Genomic DNA, 25,650 nt, shown 5'->3' on the forward strand with positions numbered 1-25,650 from the left:
GGGAAATCTACATAAATGACTTTCTAAGAACAAAGATTGTCTGTGTGTCTTTGAGAGAGTGAAAGAGATATGATAGGAAAGTTGACGCAAGAGGTGAAAAAAGTCACAGAAATCAAAGCTGCCAAATACAAGGAATGGGGAAGAAAAATTCATTTTTTCCAGATAGTTTCCTAGGGAGTTACTGTAGTTAAAGTATTTTCAATGAGTATGAGAAATCTGAAACGGGAAGAGATATTCATAAAACAATCACTTATGGTGGAAGACTCCTACAAAAAAGTTGTTAACTACAAAAACAATTAGCGTGAAATTTTACAAGTTTGTCTTCTGCACTATCCCATCTTTTTTGGAGTTCACTCATTCGTTGCAGAAAAAAAAACAGCATCGTGCCGTAAGATTTACAATTTAGTATTTTTCAGTTAAAAGGGACCAACTTTGAAAGGGTATTACGGTATTACTGATTGTCCCACAAAGTAAATTATGTATAAACCATACAGAACAAAGGTAGAGCTTTATTTTTGTAGTTGACAACTTTTTTGTACGGACACTCCCTAGAGAGTTATGGTCAGTTCATTTTTTAAGAGAACATCTCAAAAATCACTCTATTTTGCACTGAAATGGGACGATTTGAAGGAGAAGTTACTTTGTCAATATGCAACTTGCTGGGGAGTGCCCGTACACAAAAGTTGTCAACTGCAAAAATAAAGCTCTACCATTGTTCTGTATGGTTTCACCATAATTTACTTTGTGGGACAATCAGTGTTACCGTAACACCCTCTCAAAGTTGGTCATTTTCAACTGGAAAATGCCATATGTTGTATCTCTTACTGCACGGGGCTGTAGCTGAATAATTGTGAGGGATAAAATACTTTGTTAAAAGTAGCTGAAATAATTGGTATAACATCTAATTCATTTTGGTAAATACTATTGCCTAGTGATTTCAGTCTAGCTCAACCACCAGATATGTGACGATCTAGTTTCTCTACAGTATCTCGAAGTCTCATATCTCAAAAACAGTAAGTGATATCAAAATTTTGTCTGTTATAAATATTATTAGCGTAAAACTACACACATTTTGTTTGTTGATCTTTTTTTCAGATTTGATAGTTTTGGAGAGAATAGATTCACGTATCCCTTTTCAGAGAACAACAAAAACAATTTTTAAACTTTTTATGCACAAGAAATAAACAAAACGAGACAAAGAAGAGGTATCAAATGAAAGAGCGAGAAGGAATCCATGAGAAAATAATAATGAAGCTTCGTGGCTAAAGTTGTTCCCTCCGCCACGAGTAACGTCACGCCAATACTCTGTAAGACTGCACAATTAGAACATTATAATCCTCTGAGAGTTTCTTTTCTTGCCACTGTTGCCTCCCACTAACCTTTTCTTCATTCTGCTCATCAAACACTATCTGTTTCATTGAGCAATGAATTTTATACGGGAGCCCGCTGAGGCATGGCAATTCGAAAAGTGCGAGGACTTGAATGTTGTCATCAACTTTTTGTGTGAGATGCTGAAAACAGTTTTTCCGCTTTGTAAACGACTATAGTTACCTCAAGACTTGGCAGTAATAGGAGAATCTTGCTTATTCTCATTGAGATCTGTTGTGGAGTGAAGTCGGGGTGCTGCACCTGAATGTGCTCATACAAGGAATCTATACACTTCTCATGAGTTTGTTTGATAGTCGCATCCCCATGTTCTGATAGTCGGCAGTCTGAAATTCCAGAAAATATTTATACGAGCAATTGCATGACATCACTCACAAGCCTTGAACAAAACTATAATTTTCAAAATCACAAATTCTCCATCATCCATCTCCAAGTCTCTCATAGGGAGCACAAGATTCTGCATCAAGTGTTCAGAAAGTACTCGGAAATAGTTATTGCATCCGGGTTCAAGTGATGTTTGAAGTTGAGGATCCCTAGGGTACCAAGTACCATTCACAAGAACAACTCCATCACACCCTGCTTTGAAAGTCTGAAAATTGACAAATTCAGTTCAATTTAGGTTACGCTGGAAATCTGCATACCTTATAAGCATGACAAAACCAGTTCAGCGCCACCACTCGATTTCTAAGAAGCGTAAACTGGTCAGCCTCCTCTAGCTCCCGGAAATCACTCAAAGCTTTCGCATAATCCACACATAACACAAATGATCTACACCAGGTGACTGGAATATCATTCACGGTAGCTACCCGTTCCATATCTCCCCATCGCGGCAAAGTTCTCTTCGATACTATTCCAGGCTCTCTGAACGCAGTCTCGATGATCACCGACGTGGAAAAAGTCGGGTCCATATTTGTAAAGTTATAGCTGATATCCACCATACCATCTGTAGATTTCTCCAAGTCCATTAAGTATTGGACAAATGGCACATTATATTGAGGGGTACCAGATGACCCCTCCGCAGCTGGTGTGGAGGGGAGTGAGTATACCTGAAAACTTACAGTAAGACACTAACAAGCTACCGTAGAACATACAGAATATGGAGTCGATCGCTCTGTTGCCTCTTTTCTCGACGACCGCTTCATCTTCCTCATACTCTTATCACGTTCCGATTGAACCGCTCTTGCATCCATCCCCACCGTAAAACACTTTCTGAATCGACATGCTCTACATCGGTTGCGATATTCTTGTACGATGAGACACCTTCCACCATAGCGACAGACATAGTCACGCTCTTCCCAGATGCTGAAATTGAAACTTCTTGAAGTGTGTTTACATGGATCTAGCTTACCTTCTCCTAAAGAACCCTTTGCACCCATTACAAGCGATTGTTCCATAGTGTCTATTGGCTCTCTCGTCTCCACAAACCCGACATTTCTGGCCTGTCATGTCTGTCTCAACACCTTTTTTCTTCCTGGATGCACATTCTGTTGGAGTATCGTCCACCTCTGTTTTACACTTGAAAAATTCCGAGGTCGAAGCTTTCGGGGATGGCGGTTTTTTGACTGCTTTGGACATTCGGGATGCTCCGGTAGCAGTTACAATTTTTGGTTTGTTTGACATATAGGCATGAAAGGCATCGTGGACACTTGGGTCGACTGGAATATTATTTATGAACATTTTGATAGGAACTGAGCAAGAATGATCAACTCTAATTCTCAGGGAGAAAAGTTTGCACCTAAAAGTTATCATATTAAAATAATAACAAATTTGACATTTTACACACTTTATTAGTTTGTTAACCATAACTTCTCAGGTTCACTTGATACCAATAACTAAAAAAAATCACTATTATATTATTACAAAAATTTCAAAATATATTTAAAGAAATTTTATGCATAAGGCTGAAAACCAAACTCACAATTCAGTTGCATTTGCTTGTCCAGTTTTCACAATTGTCAACTTTTTTGCGAATGACTGAAACAAAAGAGAAAAAAGATAACAGTATAGTTTTGCAAAACCAGAATGATTTATATCAAAAGAGAGAAAAAGAGAGAAAACTGCGATCAAATAGGCCAAATGGGTGGGGACAGATATGACTACTGACCTGATAAAACAATGTATGTTTATACAAATGATCTTTACACAAGAAATGTGTCTTTACAGAGAAGAAAATTCTGGTATTTATAAGGAATACCCCTTTGATACAGTAATCCTCAGTCAAGTGACATCATTCTAACAAAGACCGATTCATGAGAGAGAGAAGGGAGAAATGACGTTTTGGATACAAAATGTGTTACGACAGTTCATGCATTTTATTGGTGCGGGGCAAGTTTTCAAATATCTCCTGCTGGTTTGGATGACATCAGTAATATAGTCGAGGGAGAATAACTAAATCTGGCGCACCTCGAGCGCGTTTTTAACAACATGATTTTAGTGTAAGACCAATATTAATTAGGGTGCTTTTTTTGGAAATTTAGGTAAAAACTGTGAAAAATTATAGATTAAATGGGAATCATAAATTGTCTAGATTGTACCTCATACAAGGTCCGGGTACTTGGCGCCAAAAACTATTTTCAAAATTGTTCAAATTATTTGAAATTATTTGAACTTTTTTCGCGAAAACGTCAAACTTTCGACTATCATTCAGACAGAATTAGCACAAATTCTGAAAAATCATCAAACTGTTCTCATTTTCGATAAAAAGTTGAAAACATTTTTTAAAAATTGATTCAGTTTGTAAAGCCGGGCTTTCAAAAATTTTCTAGTCCGGAATTTTTTTTTGATACATGACAATTCCAAATAGCCATTTTTTGAGATAATAATAGACCTGGTAGTTTTTTTTTTGAAAAAAGTTATTCAAGTAAAATCTTCAGCACGGCCGACAGTATGCTGTAGCCATTATAATCCTACAGTAACCTGACTTCAGAAAAACTTTTCTGATCTCTATCCGAGAAAAATGATAGATCAAAGAAACACAAAGAAATCCTTCCATTTTTTGATTTCTAAACTACACTTTCCTTTTATAGTTGTTTGACACCGTGAACTTTGATTTTGGGTGCATGATGTGAAAGGATTTTATTTAGAGAAAAAAGACAAAAATTAATAAGCTTCATTGACAACATCTTCCGGAATGGTAGAGTTGAAAGCTTCCGAAAGTTTGCTAACTGCTTCAGTAATACTTTCTTGAACATCCTCTGTAACATCATCTGCCTTATTCTTCACACCCTCTGCTACATTTCCAGCAATCTCCTTCACTGCATCTACATTCTTCTGGAGGTTGTCTCCAATGTCACTGCTGGGTTCATTGAGAGCTTCTCCGGTTTTGTGGGCGGAGTCACTTGCCATGGAGTCGGTGATTGAGTGGAAAGCATCAGAGATCTTGGATCCAGCATCTGACGCAGTTTCTTTGACAGATTCCACTGCGTCTCCAGCTTTTTCCTTGACGTCACCAGCGGATTTTTTAGCGGTTTCCTTACCAAAAACGAATTGCTCCTCGATGATTGAGTTGATCGCGTCTGAACCCAGAATTGAAGATCGTATATTTTCTTTTTGCTCACCCATTCCAACTACTAGATTTAAAATTAAAATGATTCATACAATAATGAACGTTGGCAAAGTAACTACATTCTAAATTGGTACACGTATAATGTAGTTTTTCCATTTTTTAATACTTTCACATTTTTTTTCAGAAAAATTCAACATTGAATGAACTTTTGTTTTTAAGTTTCTCCGATTCGTTGAAATTGCCCCCATTGTCACAAAAGTTCCGACAAGGATTTTCAAAAAAATGTTCTTGGGCTGAAACCAGAAATCAGCATGGAATTGTGAGCGGAGCTTAAACTGCTGTCGGAAATTTGAGATGTGGATGTGAAAATGCCATCTTCTTCGATAACGGTGAAAAAAGTTCCGGCATAGATTTTCAAAAAATAATTCGCGGGCTGAAACGCAAGTGCGGCATGTTTTCCACATTTTTTGTTCTGTTTAAGCTACAACTCCCTGTCGCACCTGCGTTTCAGACCGCTAAATTTTTTAAATAAAATCTTGGTCCGAACTTTTTTTACAGGAACTCGATCGAAGAAGATGGCATTTCCACATCTACTTCTCAAATTACCAACTGCAAAACGTTCCTGCTAACTCTTTCAACAACACAACAAATAATGCGTCAAGTGCTACCTATCTTCTTTTCATTTTTTCGTTCAGGTCTCAGTTTTGGAAACTTTTTGGAGAAAAAAAAATCATTAGAATTATATTGCAGTGAAATTTATTTACAAGGTTCAAGTCAATATTCGCAAGAATTAAAGAAATACAGAAAGCAAACGGTAAACTACCCACATCGTCGTGTCAGAAAGTTGAAGAAAATTAAAGAAAATTGTCAGATAAAATGAAGAAAAACTATACACAATTTATAATACATCAGTGTCTCTTCTCAAGGACTTAAGCACTTGTATTGATGGAGTCAACGATCTCCTCAGCCTGCTCCTTGACCTCGTCCTTCTTCTCTACGGCCGCATCAGCTGCATCATGAGCCATCTCCTTTGCCACGTCGACAAAATCTTCAGCTTTCTCCTTGAGAGTGTCTTGATTCAATGCTTCTCCAGTCTTGTGAGCATTATCGTCATTGATTGAGTCAGCAACTGAGCTCAGTGCATTTGAAGCCTTTCCTTCTGCTTCAGAAGCAGCTTCCTTAGCAGAATCCTTGACGTCTTCGGCCTTCTCCTGAACGGTGTCCTTAGCTGACTCCAAGTTCTCCTTTGCAGAATCTGCGGTCTCTTCAAGGTTCTCCTTGACGGCTTCAGCATAAGTTGGTGCGTCCTCACTCAACGCTCCTCCAGTCTTGTGAGCTCCGTCGTCGGCAATTGAATCAGTGATGTTGCTGAAGACGTTGGAAACCTTGCTCCCTGCCTCCGAAGCGCTCTCCTTGACGTCCTCAGAAACTTCCTCGGCCTTATCCTTCACTCCTTCAGCTACATTTCCGGCTGTCTCCTTCACGGCATCCACATTCTTCTGGAGGTTGTCTCCGACGTTACTCGTATCATCATTAAAAGCTTCTCCAGTTTTGTGGGCGGAGTCACTTGCCATGGAATCAGTGATTGAGTGGAAGGCATCAGAGATCTTGGATCCAGCTTCTGACGCAGTTTCTTTGACAGATTCCACTGCGTCTCCAGCTTTTTCCTTGGCGTCTTCAGCGGATTCCTTAGCGGCTTCCTTGCCGAACACGAATTGCTCCTCGACAGTGTTAGTGGCCTCAGAAGCTTTTTCCTTGGCGGAGTCAGCATATTCTTGAGCGACTTCTTTGGCAGAGTCAACCTTATCTTCTACTTTGTCAGCAGCATCACTCAAGGCTCCCCCGGTTTTGTGGCTGGTGTCATCAGAGATTGATTCAGCTACGGAACTCAAAGCATCCGAGATCTTGCTCCCAGTTTCGGCGGCTTGTTCCTTTGCAGAGTCAGCAGTCTCCTCAATGTTCTCCTTCACAACTTCAGCATAGGTTGGAGCTTGGTCCTCAACCTTCTCCGCGGCATCCTCCACTTTCTCTTTAGCAGCATCAGCAGTTTCCAATGCGGATACCTTCACAGTTTGATACTTCTCTTCGACGTCATTATGAAGAGCCTCGCTCTCATCCTGAAGAGCTTCTCCTGTCTTGTGAGTGTTGTCTCCCGTGATGGACTCCTTCAAGGCATTGAACGCATTGGTGATCACATTTCCGGTGTTTGCAGCGTGCTCCTGGGCGGTTTCAGCTGCATTCTGAGCGTGGGATTTCACAGAGTCAGCGAATTCCGAAGCCTCCTTCTTGGCATCATTGAATACCTCTCCAGTCTTGTGAGAGTTATCTCCAGTGATAGATTCAGTAATTGAGCTGATCACATTGGAGATAGCACTTCCTGCACTCGAAACTTGCTCTTTCACGGCGTCAGCTGCATTTCCAGCGGTTTCTTTCGCAGATTCAACATATCCTTGAGCCTTATCCTTGGCCTCGTTGTATGTTTCACCAGCTGCTTCTCCCGCCTTGTGAGCATTCTCTTCAGAAACTGAATCTCCTAGAGCACTGAAGGCGTTATTGATAGCACTTGCAGTGTCCTTAACTCCTTCCTTAGCAGTTCCAGCGGCATCTGACGCGTGTTCTTTTGCTGCCTCCACATTTTCCTTGGCATCCTCACTGAGAGCAGCTCCTGTCTTATGAGCACTGTCATCTGCCATTGAGTCTCCGAGAGAATCGAAGGCTTTGTTGATGGCGCTTGCAGTGTCCTTCACACCTTCATGGGCTTCTTGTTTAACTTCTTGAGCAGCATCTGAGGCGTGCTCCTTGGCCGCCTCTACATTCTCCTTGGCCTCCTCATTGAGTGTCTCTCCGGTCTTTTGAGCATTGCTTCCTGTGATGGAGTCTTTGAGGGAAGTGAGTGTATCCGTAACTTTGGTTCCAGCATCTGATGCAGTCTGCTCTGCGGAATGGAATGCGTTCTTGGTGCTCTCCATGACATGGTCCTCGATCTCTCCGACCTTCTTGCCGGCATCAGCGGCATAGTCTCCAGCAGCTACGACGGTGTCAGAGACGTATTGCTTGGTGCCTTCATAGGCTCCGCCTATCTTTTCACCGGCTGTGTTCACCTGAAATCAGAACTCTGAGATTAAGTTAGAGAGGTGGGATAGGCTTACCGCTCCGACGACATTATCCTTGGCTCCGACGGCGGTGTCTGTGACGGTGTCATAGGCATTGCTGACCTGAAAGAGAAAGTGAATGAGGATGAGTTTCAAAAGAATATTAGAAGGTTTTGCGTTCTGTTAGTCTAGAGTATAAATTCTGGGAAGGCTTACAGTTCCTACGACAGTATCTTTGGCTCCGACGGCTTTGTCAGTGACAGTGTCGTAGGCGTTGCTGACCTGGAAAGAAACTAGGTAGGTTCTTCTAGACTACGAAATTTTGGGTATGAACTTTCCGAAGACTAGATTTTGTTCAAAAATTGAGATGTTAAAGTGCCGACTGCCTGGTAGCCTTTACCAGTAGGAAAACTTTGGAAGCGTGTCACGGTGTCAAGAACGGTGCTATAGCTGCCAAATTTTCTGAGTAGCAAGTACATGTCAAAGTCTTAATTATTGTAGTTAACACCACTTTTGTACGAAACCTCTCTGATGAGTAATAGCCAAATGAGAGAGGACAGGCTTTGACGCTTCATATCTTCTTAGGAAATAATTCTACAAAAAAGTGATCAACTACAAAAATGAAGGCCTAGATGAGTACTAACTAATACAAAAAAATCAAATTTTTTTATTTATTTTGGACACCAGGGCGTAGTCTCAGAGTTTACCGGCTAACTATAATAGATTGAGTAAACCAATGATTAAATAAGCCTAAGCCCTGCGGCCTTAAGCCTAAGCCTACAAAAACAATTGAAAAACTTACTGCATCAACAGCTCCATCCTTGGCTGCAACGGCGGTGCCTGTCACACTCTCGTAGGCGCTGTTCACGCTGTCCTTGACTTTTTCCAGAATGTTCATTTTGTAGTTTTGAATTGATTCTGAAATATGTAAACTGAAGTTTTTGAGAAGAAAATAAGAAGAACTGAGAGAGAGAGAAGCGATAATTCAGTTATGAGTAAGAAGAGAAAAGTGTAAAGTGAAATCTGTGGGAGGAGGAGGGCGGGGAGAAACAAGAAATGTTCGAAATGTCATCCAGATGTCAAGTTTTTCCGTTGTGGCTCAGAGATCCAAGCTTTTATATATCAAAAACATGTGGTCCCACCTCCAAAACGCCCTCTCAACTTGCAAGATCACATGAGAAGAGAGAAGTTTTCCAGAGAGTTATTTTGAAATCAAACCCATCTCTCCTCTATGATCTCACGTGTTGGTGCGTGATGATAGTCGTCCACTTGGCGGCACACTGTCAACAAATGGGGTGTCCCCTTCGGCTCGCCTTGTGACAAAACTCATTTGATCGGAAATAGTGCAGAGAGGTATTGAGGAGAGGGGAGGAAAAGATTGGAATCAGGAGGGAAAAACTTAAAAAACAATAAAATAAAATGATGCAAGTTCAGACTTTCGAACAGGAAGCGGGAAGGAAATCAAACTGGAAAATAAAATCAAACTTGTTACGGGTCGGGCCGGGCTGAAATATTATAAAGGGAAATTTTTTGAATTTTTTCCGAAAATGTCGAATTTCGACTGTAGAAATTGGATTTTTTAAATGAAAAACTTTTTTAAATTCAATTTTCTTGAAGTCGGGCTGACGGATTTGACAAGTTTGAATAAAATGAAAGGACAAAAAATTCAGGTATTTCAGAGTTATCAAAAACTCAGTATCATAGAATTGATTCAAACTAGAAAAATTAAAAATATATGAAATATTTTTATTTACAATACTTATTTACAAAACGATGAAAAAACTACCCATAAAACAATTTCTATAATGGCTTCGAATCAAGAGCATCTTCTTTATGAATTGATGACACGTAACTAACTTCGTCTGCAGTATTTTGTGGAGGGTCACCGGATTCTCCGTCACCATCACCAGAATCTGAATTCTTGCCTTCTCCATCTTCTGATTTCTCATCTTTTGAACCTTGATCATCATTTTTCTTGGTGTCATCAGAGTCATCCTTCTTCTTTTCTTCCTTAGACTCCTCTGACTTCTTTGCTTCAGAATCCTCCTTCTTATCTTCCTTCTTTGGCTCTTCAGTTTTTTTGTCTTCAGAATTTGGATCTTTCGAGTGGTCACCAACTTCTTGGGCTTCACTTGCAAGCTTCACTCCAGAATCTTTATCATCTTTTTTGGGTTCTTCAGCCTTTTCATTATCATTTTTCTTGGTGTCATCAGAGTCCTTCGAATCCTCCTTCTTGTCTTCGGCCTTAGACTTCTCTGCTTCAGAATTCGGGTCCTTCGAGTGATCTCCTATTTCTTGGGCTTGGCTACTCGGCTTTTTCTCTCCAGATTCCGAGTCGTCCGACTTTCCAGAATCCTTTTCTCCCTTGGAATCTGAACCAGTCTTCTCATCCTTATCACCTCCCTTCTTATCATCTTTCTTGTCCTTATCAGCGTTATCTGAAACATCAAAATTTTTGAAAACTGATTTTTTGCCCGTTCTGGGGTTACTTTTCTTCTCAGAATCCTCTTTTTTCACACTTTCAAATTGATTCTTTGCGGTATCCTTCGCGTCGTTGGCATCTTTTGCGGCTTGGTCCTTGGCGGCGTCTGAAGATTCAGATGACTCCTTCTGAAAGTAATAAGTTAGAGTAACTTTTGAAAAAATGAATGCAAAATAAATCTTACTTTCTCATCCGAACTCTTGTTCTTCACTTCTGTTCCTCCTTCTTTCTTGGAATCAGGTTCTCCAGATTTTTCATCTTTGGAAGCATCATCTTTCTTGTCTTCTGACTCCTTTTTCTTCGCAGACTCCTCACTTTCAGAGTTGTCGTCTTTCGAGTCCTCAGATTCTGATTTTTCGTTCTTCTTGCCTTCTGAATCTTCCTTGTCATCGTTCTCTCCGGTGTCCTTAACTCGCTTATCACTCTGCGGTGCTCTCTTCTTATCATCATCATCTGTAGTCTTATCACCTTCTTCTTTTTCCGAATTCTCAGCTGATATTTCTGCATGTTCTTTAGTATTGTCTGGAGGGTTTTTCTGGAAAAACTCACAAATTTTGATATGAAACGGACACCTAATTGAAGTAACCTAGGCTACAACTAACTTGACAAAATCTCACCTCCTCCTTATCCTCCGAACCTTGCTCCATCTCCTTCTCCGCTGCTTCCGAGTGAGCCTTATCCCTTGCATCCTCATCATACGCCAAACTTTCCTCCGCTCCAGGTCTCTCGAATGGCATCTGCCCTGCTTTGGGAACTTCTGGAGCCAAATCCTCTGCAGCATCATCAGGGTCATCCTCATTTGGAATTTCCTCGTCTTGATTCAACAGAGCTTGCCCAGTCTTGTGGGATGACGCACCCATCATGGATTCTCTGATAGAGGAGAACGCGTTGGATAGTATGCCTCCAGATTTTTGTGGTGACTCTGAGGGGGTGTCCAAAGATTCTGATTCTGGAGTCTTGTCTCCAGAACGATCAGGAACCATTGTCACTGTCGGCATTTCTTCTTCCTTCTCATGGTTTTTTGACTCCTCATTTTTGTCGTCTTGGCTCCCGAAGACCGATTCTTTGAGATCTTTGAGTATACCTCTAGAATCGTCTTTCATTTCTCCGAAGGATCGTCGTTTTTGGCCTTCTTCTGATTGAAATGCTTCTGGGGCTTGATCTTCTGATGGCTCCGGAGCTTTCGACTCCACTGATTGGTCATTTTTGTCGTCCGCGCTTCCAAAGACAGATTCCTTAATTGATGAAAATATACCTCTAGAATCGTCTTTCATTTCTCCAAACGACCGTCTTTCTCCTTCATCCACCTCTTGAGAGGCTTCTGGAGCCACGTCTTCAACTGGTGTCTCTTCTTTTCTCTCTTCAGATTCTTTGGAATCCCCAAAAACTGTTTCCTTGAGAGAAGTGAATGCACTTGATATCAGACCACGTGACTCATTCTCTTTTCCTGAATCATCGAGTGGGTCGAGCTTCGCGTCAATGACATTCGCACTGATGTTGTCCTCGATTTTGTCAAGAATGTTCATTTTGAATTGATTTCTGGAAAAAAGAAAAAATCGATATCTCATTCGTGGGAGAGGAGAGGATAAATTTAATTAAAAGTTGAGAATTTGTGAATAGAAAAGTGCTAACTAACTATTATTAAATAGAAGGAAAAGAAAAAAGGTAAATAAGATGACATGTCTTTATATAAGACTGTCTGATGACCTCCTGAACATATGATGTGATAAATGTTTTGTGTCTAAAAAGAGGGTTACTGAAAGAATTTAAAGAAAAACGTTCACATGTCTAGAAACAAATAGAATACAAGAGAGGGAGGGGTCGTTCCCATGTGACCGATGAGAGACGCAGATCGAGAGAGGAAATAAACAAAAACATGGTCGATGATGCGTGGTCTGTCGTCTTTGAGAGCTTGTCTGCGGTTATTCTGAAAAGTTGAACGTAGTAGTAAATAGAAATCAAAAGATGGGGGTTAGTCAAAAACTGATTTGAGGGGATCGGCCGAGTTTGAGATGCTTTCCTAATTTCAAAAATTGCGAAAACTTTGAAATTCATAGTTAGTTATAGAAATTAAGCCACGGTTTTCATTTTTGCAGTTAACAACTTCTTTGTGAGAGCACTCCTTGGTGAGGTAGAAGGATTAGAAGGAACGAAGTTCTACAAACGGGAATTTTGTAATTATTGCAGAATTAGAGATTCCTTGGCAGGCTCTTAAACTAGAGTCATCGACCAAAATATGCAAAACGCAAAACTTTTTTTGAAATTGATGAAGTTTTTTGGAAAATTTTGGGATAGATTTTAACAACAGATTTTGAAAATTCTACAAAGGCCCGAAGGACAGGTCGGAATGTGGAAAATTTTTGAAGGCCCGGTTTCAAAAAATGAACCAGTTTTTTTTTTCAAATTTTTTGTAATTTTTCAATTTTGCATCGAAAATGTAAATATTTTTGATGATTTTTCAGAATTTCTTCTATTTCTGAATCATGTCGAAAATTGGACTTTTTCGCGAAAAAGTTCAAAAAGTTCAAAAAAAATTTCAAAACGTCCCACTGTTTAGTTATAACTCAGTAAATGTCTTCACGATCTTTCTTGTCTATTAAAAGTGAAAATCCTCAGAAAACCCTACTCGAATTCGTTTTCGGGAACCTTCCTCAACGAAAATTTCAATCTCTGATCTCTTAAAACAAAAAAGAGAAAACACAATGAAATGGTCAGCTGTTCGCAACAGCCGGCCGGTGGCCTCGCTTGGCACTGTGCCAAGGAGGGAGAGAAAAAGGGGGCAGCTGTTAGAGGAAGGTGATTCATTCCCTTCGCCAGCGTAACTTTCAAAATTTTAGAAAAAAACCAACTTTATTCAGAATTTCAGATTCATTCGTACATTCTTCACGCATTATTTACAATAAAAGGGTTATCTTGAAGCATCTGCCAAATACAATAAGAGAGTCACCATTCCTTTCCATCCGACGACATTTTTCTCATCTTATCATCATCGTCATCCTCATTGAACGCTTCTCCAGTCTTATGATGGGTGTCACCATGAATCGCATTGCTCAGAGAGATGAATGCATCGGAGAGTCGGCTTCCTCCATGGTAATGTTCTCCAGATGCGTGTTCCTCTGCATGGTGTTCCGGGGCTTGGGGTTTGTCAGTAGGGTCGAGTTTCGCGTCGACGTAGGCGTTGCTCATTTTATCCTCGATACGGTCCATGAAACTCATTTCGCGGTTTTGTTGGGTGTTTGCTGAAAAAGTAGAAATTGGTTTCTAGAAAACAAGAATCGAAAATAGAACAAATCAGCGCTTAAAAACTCATTATCAGTCTTTAAGAGAGTGTTTCAGAAATATACTGTAGGACAAACAGACACAGCAAAGGACGCTTTGTCTGGGGGGCATCATATTCTTAAACCAAACAAAAAATCTTCAAATTCTCCAAAAAACTACCCCAGATAACACATCTTGCAGTGTTTTTATACCAAAAGTCTGCACTATCACTCTTCGAACACAGCACTGTCTTATGACTTTTTTGCAGAACCCCCTGTCAACAACTCTGGCTTCCAGCAGATTCTATGCCCTCTTTTTGAGACGAGACGAGGCGCAATGTTATTTATAGAAAAGAAAAGGAGAACGTGTGTTTTGGTATTTTATGTGGGGATTATGGGTACCTGCAAGACTGTCGGCCGGCCGCCGAGCCCACAGATTAACTAAATGAGCTGAATTTTTCGCACATTGACTAAATGAAGAAGCGACCATTTTCCATAGCTGGGAAATCCAATATGAAACTGCTCCACAGCCTTTTTGACAACCATGGGTACCTGGAAATCCTTGAAACCAACAGAGCAGTAAGATTATAACAGTAAAAACCGCGACTTTCAGGGCCGTCGAGTCCGGGCCGCGCCTTGAAACATTTTTTAAGGTGCGAAAAAACTCAAAAAAGCGCCAAGTACCCGAGCCTGGACATAGGTACCTCTAAATTCTTGAAATCAGTGTTACAGTAAGCATTATTGTTTATTTACAGAATCATATATACAGAACTAGAAGAGAAAAAGCTGGGGGATAATGTTCCACATGTTAACTTTTCACATCTCCTTATTATTCACATCCGACTCTCTTCTCTTGTCCATCGGCTCCTCCTCCTCACTTTCACTGGAATTCAATGCACTTCCAGTCTTATGGGAACTATCCATGGACAGTGACTCCTTCATGGCATTCAGAGCGTTGGCCACACGGTGTCCGGTCTCACGGTCCAACTTCTTGTTTGGGTCGATGTCGTCGAGGGGGTCGAGTTTTTTGTCAACGACGTTGTCGCTGATGTTGCTTTCGATTTTGTCGAGCATATTCATTTTGAATTGATTTTTTTTTGGATTCTGAAAGAAAGTTGCATTATTTTGAAATCTTCGGCTTTCAAGATGAAAGAAATGAGACGAAAATCAAAGTCGCGTTAGAGGAGTGATGAAGACGTACCCACTAACTAGGGAAGGTCATAGGGCCAGTGTGGGGATATGGGACGTGACCTATATCATTGGAAAGCGCAGATTCTAAATATATATTCAGTTTTCGCCCTCGTGGCCTGGTATTCGAGAAAAACAAGGTCCGAGTTTTGACAGGTCAGTACCCTCAAGACGCATGAAAAATTGGGAGCTTTATAACTCGACTGGCTCCAAAGCTATGAAAATGTTTTCAACTAAAGAAATATGAATTTAATCTCGAATAATATTTTGTCACTTGAAAATTTTTCGATATCTCTTTTTAGAATTGAGGTATACCGCTCGGAAATAAGGACACCTCTCGATGCTTATTGGTTTTACGGTAATTTATTGTAAGAGTTTCATACACACAAGAGATAAAATGTTGACTAGCCAAAAAACAATGTTAGGAAAATTAAATAATTTTATGAGAAAAGGTTTTAAAGCAGGAAGACTCCGCGAGCCCTTTCTCTCTCCTTCCCATCCCCTTCCCACCGATCTTTTATACACCATCAAGTTAGCCTAACGATCCCGACCACAGCTCACAAGACTTGTCTCAAAAATAGAAAATAGTAAACAGTTTGGTGGCCATGTTCCAGAGAATTCTCATTCAGTCAGAAGAAATTCACATGATTTCACATTGTCAACAAGAGGGGGGTTCCCCGAGTGAGAGACGCAGACTTCTATTGTGTTTTCTTTGCGTTCAAAGTGTTGGTTTTTGAGATATAACGAGGGATTTATGAACAGGGAGAAGTCTGTCCGAGTGTCTGATTATCCGGATATCCAAATAATGGATCTCAATATGCAGAGCTGTTGAAGCAATGTGCCCAATTAGTTTTTCAGTTTTTTTTTTCGAAAAATTTGGTGTTAAAATTTCACTTTAGCAAATCACAAATTTTCAAGAAATTCGATTTCAAAAGAACTTTCAGCGTCAGCCAAAAAAAACATAAAGAATTTTACAGATAGACGCAAATAGAACAAAACTATATCTATATCTCCTTTTTGTTACACTTTAGAGGAGAGAAGGTTGAGTCACCGCAAAGTGGTCACTTTGCAAACAGACAGACGGTCACATTTGAACAAAAGCTTATTTTTAGCTACAGGAGATATCCAAAGAGTTGCCGCATTTTTCAAAATCAACTTAAAGGTCAGTTACAAATATTTTTTGGGGAATTCCGAAAAAAGTTTTTAGGAAATCGGCAGGAACATGGGGTTCGATGAAACGGTAGGACTCAAGGCTGCGCACAAACTGAGTCACACGTTTATCTGTGGCAAAAACCCCCAAGAATTTCAACTACAGAATTGCGGAACAGAAAACCCGACCAGAAGTTTTAGAGAAGTGAACGAAATATTTTTTAAATGAAGAAGCATATAGAAATTCAATCATTACTGGTTGCTCCCGTAGGCAACTTCATTCATGGTGGTTCATTATTTGATCTGCCGAAGTATATGATTTATACATCCAAAGGTCCGATTTTGGCAACCTACTGCGAGCCATTCGGAATGAACTTTGGGTGTCGAATGGCAAAAGGAAACTGTGGATTCCCATCCTACCGAATGTGTCCGGTTAGTCAACGTCACATTCCGAATAAAATCTACATTGTGGAATTAGGCGATGCAACAGTGGTATCCAGCACCGTGAATGTAAGTTTGAGACCTTCTAAACGTTCAAATCATTCAACATTTCAGCACTTCTCGCTATTTGTGAACGGCTTAAATACCACCTTCACCGACCACCGTTTCCCTGCGACGGGCCAACTCCTGATCCGCGCTCCCCATTCAACAGAAGTGAAAATTGAAAATCGAGCGGTTCAAGGTCGGCACGATCATTTTGAAAATTAATTTGGATTTTTGATTTAAGGAATAAATTTATTTTTAAGTTATTAACTTTCTTATTATATCTTTTCCAGAATTTTCGAAATGTGACGAATGGCTTTAATCTGAACACCTCATCTGTCTGTAATATTGTTAGATCTGAAATTTGGAAAAAAACTCTGAACTGAACTTTTATTTGCATCAAGAAGTTATATGAGTATCGTTTTTCCGAAATACTGAAGAAGAATGAAAAACATTCATTTAAATCTCCTTGCTTCTCACATCCGACTCTCTTCTCTTCTTCAAATCCTCATCCTCTTCATTGTTCTGACTGCAACAGAATCCTTCCTCACACTGATTCTTGTCTCCACACGGACAATCATTCTTGCAGCACATTCCATTCTTCCGTTTACACTCTCCTTCTCCAGAAATTTGCGTCTTCATACCATCAAATGCATTGGAGAGTTTTCCAGATTGCTTGTCAAGGCGTTCCGTTACATTTGCATTTTCCATGGGGTCCATCTCGGATTCCATATGGCGTTTTTTGTTGAGACTGTTCATCATCATCATTGTTAGATGCTGGAATTAGAAAAGAATAAAAGTAAGAGAATGCAAGTACGAAATATTGAAAGAAAATAAGTAAAAATAAATTCAAAAACTAGTTTCCATAAACTTTCCAACCCCATCCCCCTTTTATATGCATCACATTAGAGACTTAACGACTCTCTTCCTGGAGACCACAGCTTAAAACAACAACAAAAAACAAGAATTCCAGAAGGTTCTCTCTCCCTGTGTCCAAAAGCCCGTCTCCACGTGCTGGTGCATCAACAAAAACATTAAAAAAGAAAAAAGAGGACCCCTAGGAGACGCAGAGAGATGGGGGCCAGTGACCAGAACAAAATATGTATTCGCAGATGTGTCTGGGGTGTTCCGAATAGAAATAGAAGATGACTGATGCACCAGTTATTGAAAGTCTCAGAAACGAAAGCTTATCTTGTCTGGAAATCAGAAATCAACAAAATGACTTGAAAATTGGGTATGCTTATTCAGGGGTCTGCTTAACGCCGGTCGGCCTGGATTCAAACAATGTGCACAATTTTTTAACAACTTTTTCGACATTTTTTGAGATTTTTATAAAAAATTGTTAAAATTCTGTCATACGCTTTAGTTTTTATCGATAATCAAAAACATAGTCAAAAAGTCTATTTTTTTCGTAAAAACTTCACAGAAATTGCGCATTTTAAATGAATTTTTTTCAAAAAATTTCAGGTCGGGGCCGGCTCGGAATTCCCCAACCCTGATTTCTGGAGATGCTTACTCGAGGGGTCTGCTTAATAAAGTTGATGCGCTGCCTAATATTTTAGGGTTGTTTCTCATGTTGGTTTTCTTCACCATACGCCAATCCGAAAGGTTCTGGAAAAAAATGCGCCAGTTGAAAAGATTTGGCGCTGCTTAGGGTTTCAGAGGCGCATACCATATTTAGAGTATGCTTATCTAGAGACCTGCTTACCGAAAGCGCTGGTTAACCCTGAAAGATTCTGTGCAAAAATCGCCGAAGGCGCGCCAGCCATCGAACTTGAAAGCGAATCTATCAATATACACAATTTTATTATATAAATAGAGGTTGTAATAAAGTCTCAACAAAAAAAAACCATTTTATAAAATCCAATCAATTTTTGTTGCCACAACTGGGACAATCAGCCTGCCAACACAATCCTTGTTTGCAATCACACTCCTCCTTTCCACCATCTTTCTTCTCGATCTCATTGAATGCAACTGCAATTTTCTCACTCTGCTTATCCAATCTTCCCTTAGAACTGGCATTTCCCATTGGGTCGATGTCGGATTGCAGGTTCGGTTGGGTGATGGTTTCCTTGGTCTTGTTCAGGTTATTCATCATCATCATCATTTTGGCAAAATAGAGTTTTGAGTTGGGGATTCTGGAATGAGAAAAAATGTAGAAGGTTCAGAAAAGAGGTTAGGAAGGAAATGAGAATGGAAGATCAAGCGAAAAACTATTTTCGAATAGTCTCATTCTAGAACTAAATGTAAGAGGTGGTTCTAAACAGTAACAGTTCTTAAACGGGAATTCTAGCCGATTCGTCGGATATGATAACTCCAATATTCAGCCTTATATACCCTTACAGTACCCCCTAATTGCTCAGTTGACCATAGCCTAAAGAGCAAGAACAAAAACTGAGATTCTAGAATGTTCTCTCCGTAGAAGCCGTCCTCATGTTTTCGCTTTTTGTGGTAAACAGAGAGGAGGGGGGTCCCTTGTCAAGAAGACGCAGAAAGTTCGTCGACCAGAAAATTTATGTATTCAGGGGGTACAAGGATGTGGTGTTCTGAATAGAGGAGGTTGTTAAGGCATCAGTTGGATGATGAGTCCAGAGATTTATACTGGAATCTTAAACTGTCTGAAATTGCAGATATCTGTTATAAAAGTTTTTACACGAATTATCCTAAACTTTGAAAAGGACATGCCAAAAGTGCCCCAGTAATTGGCGCCAAAATCCAAAATTCAATTTTTTCGAACTTTTTGAATTTTTTTCGCGAAAAAGTCACATTTCCGACTATCACTCAGAATTAAAAGAAATTTTGAAAAATCATCAAAAATGTTCACATTTTTTATGAAAAATTGAAAAAAAAAGTTTCATTTTTTGAAACCAGGGCTTCGGGTCTTGACAACTATGGTTTTGACAAATTTTGAATAAAAAACGGGGCAAAGGTACTCCAGACATTACTAACTATCACAGATTGAGCAAAATCATCTTTTTAAGCACTTCTCCACAAGTTTCAAATAAAATATCAATTTTTCCCGTCCGTTTTCCTGAAATTTCAACACATTTTTTCCATTTATATACATTTATTTACAGAATTCAATTAGAGTTCACGATTAAATTTATTTTCGAAATGAGATTTATTAGATCTCTTTATTCCTGACATCCGACTCTCTTCTCTGCTCCATCAGCCCATTTCCATTCTTCAACGAACACATCCCAGCATCACACTGATCCATATTCTTTGGTATCTCATCCTTTTTCGGATCGTTGAATTGCTTGGCGACGTCATGACTCTGCTTCTCCAAACGCTCCGTCATATTCGTGTTTCCAAGTGGATCCATGTCGTTGTGCATGTCCGATTCGCAAAAGTTCTCTTGCATTTTTGCCATTTTTGGTTGATTTATTTGGAAGATTCTGGAATGAAAGGAAAATGAAAAAGCAGGAAAATGAGGGAGAGGTCAAAAGGAAATTCCAGAAAAAACTGGGAAATCTAGAACAAATCTAAATATATGTACCAAAAAATAATATCATGTGATACCACATATGAGAATGGAAAACGGGGCTTCAAAAGCTGCTGTTGACGCCAAAAATAGGGAAGAGAGGGGCGAGACGCAGAGGGGGAAGAGGTCATCGACCAGTTTTTGTGTGTACGCAAAGGAGGATAGGAGGGTGTCTGGGATGTTGTTATAATTTTGACCTTAAAAATAAGAAGGGCTCTTTTATTAGAGGTTTCTTATCAATTAGGAGCATTCGAATGCTGCTAGAACGATTTGAGACAACTAGGAAACTATTGTCTGAATTTCAAAATTCTTGTAAAAATTTACTACATGTACCAACTATTTAAAACAATTTAAAAATTTAACTCTGAAAATTTCTGAAAGTTTCAGACGTAGGACATACAGTTTTTAAATTTCAGTTATTAATATCAGGAAGACCTGAACCTTTTTAATTCCAACACTCAAACAATTTTTATAGATTATATGTTTTATTGGTTGACATTCACATTTACATTGAAAATTACAAAAAGTTTATAAGAGGTAGATCAAAAGAAACTTAGAACAAAAACATCTGAGCAATCAGCTCGGGATCCATCGACTCCGTTCACATCTCCTTATTTCTCACATCTGACTCTCTTCTCTTCTCCATATCCTCATGACATCCGAGACGATCGTCACAGTTTCCCTTGTTGGTATGGTCTATGCCTCCGTGAGTTCCTTCTCCGATTCCATGGTGGAGCTCTTCGAGTTTCTTGTCACATTTTCCGTCCTTATCACACTTTCCATGGGCGTGACGGAGTTGGTCGAAATTGGTTTCGTTGGTTTGGTTCATTTTGGTAGTGGGCGTTGGGTTCTGGAACGAAAAATTATTGTAAAAATTGTGAAAAAACGTATAATCAATGCTTACGCAAGAGAAATGAAAAAAAAAAGAATAAACGAGCGAGTGGCAGTCAACAACAAAATGGCAAAATGTGCGCACACACCACCCCTCCCCGCCGCAGCTGGAGATGGGCGGTACTGAAAATGGATCAGATGAATATGAAAACAGTATCCAGATCTCTCCTTTTATAGAAAATCAAAAAAAAGTATATATTGTTTACCCCGATCTGACCACCACACCTCACTAACCAAAAGCAAGACAACAACAACAGTTTTCATATGTGTCATGGTATTGTCCTCCGCTAAATCTGGATGCTTTTAAAGTGATGTCACACATCTTTGTGACATCACCACCAGACACTGTTATTCGAACTGTCATGTTGATCAATCTATGAACTTTTAGCGGGAGACAATTGTCTGCGTCTCTTATTGGGGAACCCCTCTCTTGTGGGGCACGGGGGGTCTTTTATTACGAGCTGTCATTTGATAAGACGGCTATAAAAGTGGCGCTGAAATAAAACTTAGTGTATCAAACCTTTTCTTATTTTCTTCAATTTTAGAGTCTCCCTTTTGAATTGTTTTCCTATTTTCAGACAAAAAACCCTACAACCTATTATGGACTACAAAGACAACATGGAAGTGAACATCTTCGACTCGAGCAAGGAACGCAACTCTGCTGAAAACGTGTTCAAGATCGGAAAGCCAAGTGAGAAAGATAGAAAGATTGCGGAGAAGGAAAAGGGATGTTGTGATAAGAAGAAGATGGAGTGTCATGAAGATGAGCCGATGGATAAGAGAAGAGAGTCGGATGTGAGAAATAAGGAGATGTGAACGGAGTCGATGGATCCGGAGCTGATTGCTCAGATGTTTTTGATGTAAATACTTTATGATTATGTGTATACAATAAACATTGTAAATACGCTATACCTACTTTTTTTTCCTAGCGGTGCCTATTCGACCTATTCGCAGCGGTATATCTCGGTTCCCGAAGGAAATATCAAAAAGCTGTTAACTCACAAAATATAGATTAATATTCATAGAATATTTCTTCAGTTGAAAATATTTTCATATCTTTAAAGACAGCCGAGATAGGATGCTCCAAACTCTTGCTAGCGGGTGCGCCTCTATTACAGGTTTTACGGTAGATCAAACCAGGACCCTATTTTATTATTATACCGTTTCTATTTTCGGCTCTAACCCGAATAGATATGAAACCACCAGATTCTTCTAATTGTCTCGGAGCGCTTCCAGAGACCGTATTTCCTTCGTCAAGAATTCCAAAAGTAATTCATTAACTACGAAAAGATAGATGTTGACTTATTCTATACAACAATATAAATATTCAAACAAAATCATCATTTTTGGCTACGTGGCGAATCCTCAAAGATGACTGTTTTCAAATACTACCTTTCTGGGTCAATTTCTTTCAAATGTCATATATTTCTATAAATTCATTCTACAATAAAATAAAAATTAAGAACTTGACTTGCACTATAGAACAAATACCGTGACCTGAAAATGTATTGTTTTCCAACACCACTTGAATCGATGATTTATTTAGAAAATAACCAAAACTTCAGATCAAACGCATTTAAATCACATCAATACGGCAAAACAACAGCCCGGAATCCGTGTCGATTATAACTCGGTGTATCATCAGTTTGAAGATGCGTCACAGTTGCAATAGTAGTCGAAGCTAATACAGAAAACGGTTGGAGGTTGCCAGTGGACCTAGCGATTGTTTCTCCGTACTGGTCCTCAATGTTCATGTTGAACCAAACCGAGAAGTCTGTGAAGTAAATTCCAACTTTATAGGCCCCAACGGAGGCTAGTCTCCAGTAACAGTAGGTGTTAGGTAGTGGGGAAGTACCGTATCCAAATGAAGTGAAAACTCCAGGAGCCATCAGAAGAGTAGTGTTGCAGTTAGAGGGGTCCGAGAGGTCAAAATGATTGGTATGTTGTGAGAGTTCCTTAATTTGTTTCGTGGCTCCAATTTTCCTCTTACACAAGAAGTTATTGACTGATTGACAACTGATCTCCGACCAAAGACCTCTGTCATATCGATAGGATAAGTCCATTTGCAAGCAGTTTCCAGTGGAATTCACCAGTGGATCGAAATAATTATAGTCGAAATACGACCCATCCACCCAGTTGAAAACATGCAATTGACTAGCCTCAGCTCCCAGAGTTATTTGGGAAATTTCATTTGGATTCGTGTAGATACTTTTGATATAATCGACTTCTTGTTTGGAGTGAATTGAAGCGAGATTGGCAGAGTTTGCATTGCAAATGGCTTGCGCTTTTGAGTAAGTGGTACTGGAATCAATTCCAGGGATTTCATGGGATGGTAGGTAGCAGTAACCGTTGTAGTTGTGAGTGCAGTTGGGGTCTGAATGCCAATTTTAAGATATTGTGATATTATACTGTAGAAGGCTCACCGGCAACCGTAGTCGGAAGTTCGCACAGGAATGGGAGACTCATCTGATCCCTGTAACCAGTATGCCATTCCGCACCATTCGTTTGCATGTATACGCTTTGACCAATATCATAAGCTTCTTTTGGGTAACCAGGACGAAAACTATTGTAAGATATGACTCCTGTGCTATCATCGTGGTAGCATGTGACATTGTGAAAGTTATAACAATAGATTCCGATCCAAATATTTTGAAGACCTGCACTGGCGGCTATTGTGGAAATTGCACGATTGTCCTGGAATAAGAACAGAAGACTCGTATACAACTAGACTGGGATAAACTCACGATAGCATTCTTGATAGTGACCAGTGTCCCGCCTAGAGAAGTGCATTGAGTTGTTGCATCCGAACGTTTTGCACTGGATGTGTACACTTTTATACATTTATTTTGGTTGAGCATAGAGAATCCGGCTGGACAGGAAGGTCCGGCGTACAAAAAGGCCGGTAAGAGGAAAAGAGTAGTCAAGGAGTACAGATTCATATGTAACTCATGAGAGAAATAATAGCTTTCAGTTCCTGAGTGCATTTTTATACTACAAGAGAAGAGATTAGTGGGAAGTTGAAACGCGTGGGGGTTGAGTGAAAGTCTAGGTGTTATCAAAGGACACACCCAAGGAATTAATCTTCTTTAGGTTTTGGTTTTAGAGCAATTTCCAGTTTTTAAGGGGTTTAGGGCTTGATAGTGATCTTTGCTACGAAATTATTTCTATACTGTGTTTGGTAGGTGCGTTGACATACATTGTTCTTAGACTCCGTATTTGCTCAACACGGCTTGCACCCTATTTATTGTGAAAAATCTGTGATCTCCTCTATAACTTTTTTGGGCAATCCTTCCCTCCAATCGATTTTTGAGAAAAATTCCGTTCAAATCTCTCTCAATAAAGTTCAGCTAAAAGACGGTGCTGACTGCCCGAAGAAGAACAGAACCGCTCGGATCAGAATTGGTACGACTTACCGGCTGCTCGTGGTTTTGATTCAAACCATTGTTTTTTTGTTGGTTTCGAATGTATACCGGTTGGAATCCGTTTTAGCACGAAACTTTTTCAGTAGAACAATAACCCCATTATAATTTTTCAATTGTTTTTGCAAAATCCTCAATAAAAATCGAGTGAAGCACAACATTTATAGAATTACAAAAAGATAATCATATTTCAAATCCATTCAATTATAATCAATTTACATCTCCTTACTTCTCACATCCGACTCTCTTCTCTTCTTCAAATCCTCCTCATCACCAGCATTATAAGCCATCCCTTTTCTTGGACACGAACCAAATCCATCTGGACACGCGTCCCTCTCCCCGGTTACTGTATCCTTGATATCCTTGAATTGTCCACATTCCTTATCACACATCTCCTTCTTATCACACTTTCCGAGGCTAGCAGTTCTCAGAGGATCCAGGTTGGCTTCCATACGGGTGTCGGTGATTTCGTTGTCGGACTTTGAAAGTTTCTCCATTGTAGACAGTAGATTCTGGAAAACGAAACTTAAACAAATATTCAAAAAAAAAACACAAAAAACCAAACTAAATTTGATTTCCAAATTGAATGCTCCTGATCTTTTATACTCAACTCAATATTTTTTATCGCTCCCCGACCATACCTCAAAATAGTGATGTCTTCCAAAAACAGTCAACAAAAGAGTGGGTTTCCTCCATGTGAGAAACGTAGGGTAGGACAACAATTTGTCTGTTTTTTGTGGTCACCGAGAAAAAAATAGACGGAGAAAAATATGGTGCCTGGAATCGAAAGCATCAGTGATGAATGGTTTTTGAGATGTAAGCCGAAATTGATACCATAACTATGGCTGGTGCATCTTTGGCGCGTTTCAAAGTTTGAAAATGTTTAACACTAATAAAAAAATATGATGCTTGAATTCTACTTTTTCAGGAAAAAAACAATAACTGCCTTGATGTAGTAATACTGTAATCAGGAAAATGTCATCTCGGACGGTTTTGAATTTTTAAACTGCGTACTTTACAGTAGTCATATACATTCGAAAAACTATGGATTTTCATCGTGATTTCGGATATGAAAATTGTTGTCCAGAAGTCCATCTGTTATCATAAAGATCTGCACTGGCGCGCCTCCGGCGCTAAAAATACCTGAGTATAGTCATAAAATTTAAAAATAGTTCGAACTTTTTGAATTTTTTTCGGAAAAAACTCAAATTTTCGACTATGATTCAGAATTAGAAGAAAACAAATGTCAAAAAAATTGTTCTTTTTTTGAAACCGGGTCTTGACAAGAATGGATATTTTAGTCGGTAATGTATT

At 39.4% G+C, this 25,650-nt stretch overlaps 13 protein-coding genes across 13 annotated transcripts; 2 read left to right on the forward strand and 11 right to left on the reverse strand.

The window, feature by feature from the left end:
- Positions 1–1,292: 1,292 nt before the first annotated feature.
- On the reverse strand, positions 1,293–3,063 carry GCK72_020422 (uncharacterized protein; the record flags this gene model as incomplete). Its single annotated transcript, XM_053733571.1, has 6 exons — positions 1,293–1,409; positions 1,552–1,712; positions 1,762–1,975; positions 2,028–2,432; positions 2,478–2,688; positions 2,735–3,063. The coding sequence occupies 6 exons, from the start codon at positions 3,061–3,063 to the stop codon at positions 1,293–1,295; spliced, it is 1,437 nt and encodes a 478-aa protein (XP_053582484.1).
- A 1,422-nt stretch (positions 3,064–4,485) lies between these two features.
- Positions 4,486–4,947, reverse strand: GCK72_020423 (uncharacterized protein; the record flags this gene model as incomplete). The annotated part of the gene is made up of 1 exon (XM_053733572.1): positions 4,486–4,947. One exon carries the CDS (start codon positions 4,945–4,947, stop codon positions 4,486–4,488), a length of 462 nt encoding a protein of 153 aa, XP_053582485.1.
- Positions 4,948–5,820: 873 nt separating this feature from the next.
- Positions 5,821–8,881, reverse strand: GCK72_020424 (uncharacterized protein; the record flags this gene model as incomplete). The annotated part of the gene is made up of 4 exons (XM_053733573.1): positions 5,821–7,992; positions 8,041–8,106; positions 8,200–8,265; positions 8,786–8,881. 4 exons carry the CDS (start codon positions 8,879–8,881, stop codon positions 5,821–5,823), a joined length of 2,400 nt encoding a protein of 799 aa, XP_053582486.1.
- A 902-nt stretch (positions 8,882–9,783) lies between these two features.
- On the reverse strand, positions 9,784–11,991 carry GCK72_020425 (uncharacterized protein; the record flags this gene model as incomplete). The annotated part of the gene is made up of 4 exons (XM_053733574.1): positions 9,784–10,421; positions 10,473–10,593; positions 10,650–11,000; positions 11,083–11,991. The coding sequence occupies 4 exons, from the start codon at positions 11,989–11,991 to the stop codon at positions 9,784–9,786; spliced, it is 2,019 nt and encodes a 672-aa protein (XP_053582487.1).
- Positions 11,992–13,408: 1,417 nt separating this feature from the next.
- GCK72_020426 (uncharacterized protein) lies at positions 13,409–14,802 on the reverse strand (the record flags this gene model as incomplete). The annotated part of the gene is made up of 2 exons (XM_003116453.2): positions 13,409–13,704; positions 14,601–14,802. The coding sequence occupies 2 exons, from the start codon at positions 14,800–14,802 to the stop codon at positions 13,409–13,411; spliced, it is 498 nt and encodes a 165-aa protein (XP_003116501.2).
- Positions 14,803–16,284: 1,482 nt separating this feature from the next.
- Positions 16,285–16,767, forward strand: GCK72_020427 (uncharacterized protein; the record flags this gene model as incomplete). The annotated part of the gene is made up of 2 exons (XM_053733575.1): positions 16,285–16,569; positions 16,615–16,767. 2 exons carry the CDS (start codon positions 16,285–16,287, stop codon positions 16,765–16,767), a joined length of 438 nt encoding a protein of 145 aa, XP_053582488.1.
- Positions 16,768–17,001: 234 nt separating this feature from the next.
- On the reverse strand, positions 17,002–17,310 carry GCK72_020428 (uncharacterized protein; the record flags this gene model as incomplete). The annotated part of the gene is made up of 1 exon (XM_003116516.2): positions 17,002–17,310. One exon carries the CDS (start codon positions 17,308–17,310, stop codon positions 17,002–17,004), a length of 309 nt encoding a protein of 102 aa, XP_003116564.2.
- A 1,099-nt stretch (positions 17,311–18,409) lies between these two features.
- On the reverse strand, positions 18,410–18,649 carry GCK72_020429 (uncharacterized protein; the record flags this gene model as incomplete). Its single annotated transcript, XM_003116009.2, has 1 exon — positions 18,410–18,649. The coding sequence occupies one exon, from the start codon at positions 18,647–18,649 to the stop codon at positions 18,410–18,412; it is 240 nt and encodes a 79-aa protein (XP_003116057.2).
- A 1,017-nt stretch (positions 18,650–19,666) lies between these two features.
- Positions 19,667–19,915, reverse strand: GCK72_020430 (uncharacterized protein; the record flags this gene model as incomplete). The annotated part of the gene is made up of 1 exon (XM_003115902.2): positions 19,667–19,915. The coding sequence occupies one exon, from the start codon at positions 19,913–19,915 to the stop codon at positions 19,667–19,669; it is 249 nt and encodes an 82-aa protein (XP_003115950.2).
- Positions 19,916–20,627: 712 nt separating this feature from the next.
- On the reverse strand, positions 20,628–21,181 carry GCK72_020431 (uncharacterized protein; the record flags this gene model as incomplete). Its single annotated transcript, XM_053733576.1, has 2 exons — positions 20,628–20,876; positions 21,152–21,181. 2 exons carry the CDS (start codon positions 21,179–21,181, stop codon positions 20,628–20,630), a joined length of 279 nt encoding a protein of 92 aa, XP_053582489.1.
- A 336-nt stretch (positions 21,182–21,517) lies between these two features.
- GCK72_020432 (uncharacterized protein) lies at positions 21,518–21,733 on the forward strand (the record flags this gene model as incomplete). Its single annotated transcript, XM_003116352.2, has 1 exon — positions 21,518–21,733. The coding sequence occupies one exon, from the start codon at positions 21,518–21,520 to the stop codon at positions 21,731–21,733; it is 216 nt and encodes a 71-aa protein (XP_003116400.2).
- A 770-nt stretch (positions 21,734–22,503) lies between these two features.
- GCK72_020433 (uncharacterized protein) lies at positions 22,504–23,901 on the reverse strand (the record flags this gene model as incomplete). Its single annotated transcript, XM_003116138.2, has 3 exons — positions 22,504–23,291; positions 23,341–23,611; positions 23,662–23,901. 3 exons carry the CDS (start codon positions 23,899–23,901, stop codon positions 22,504–22,506), a joined length of 1,299 nt encoding a protein of 432 aa, XP_003116186.2.
- Positions 23,902–24,551: 650 nt separating this feature from the next.
- GCK72_020434 (uncharacterized protein) lies at positions 24,552–24,833 on the reverse strand (the record flags this gene model as incomplete). Its single annotated transcript, XM_053733577.1, has 1 exon — positions 24,552–24,833. One exon carries the CDS (start codon positions 24,831–24,833, stop codon positions 24,552–24,554), a length of 282 nt encoding a protein of 93 aa, XP_053582490.1.
- Positions 24,834–25,650: the final 817 nt, after the last annotated feature.

This window comes from Caenorhabditis remanei, chromosome V, assembly GCF_010183535.1.
Source record: "Caenorhabditis remanei strain PX506 chromosome V, whole genome shotgun sequence".
NCBI lineage: Eukaryota > Metazoa > Nematoda > Chromadorea > Rhabditida > Rhabditidae > Caenorhabditis > Caenorhabditis remanei.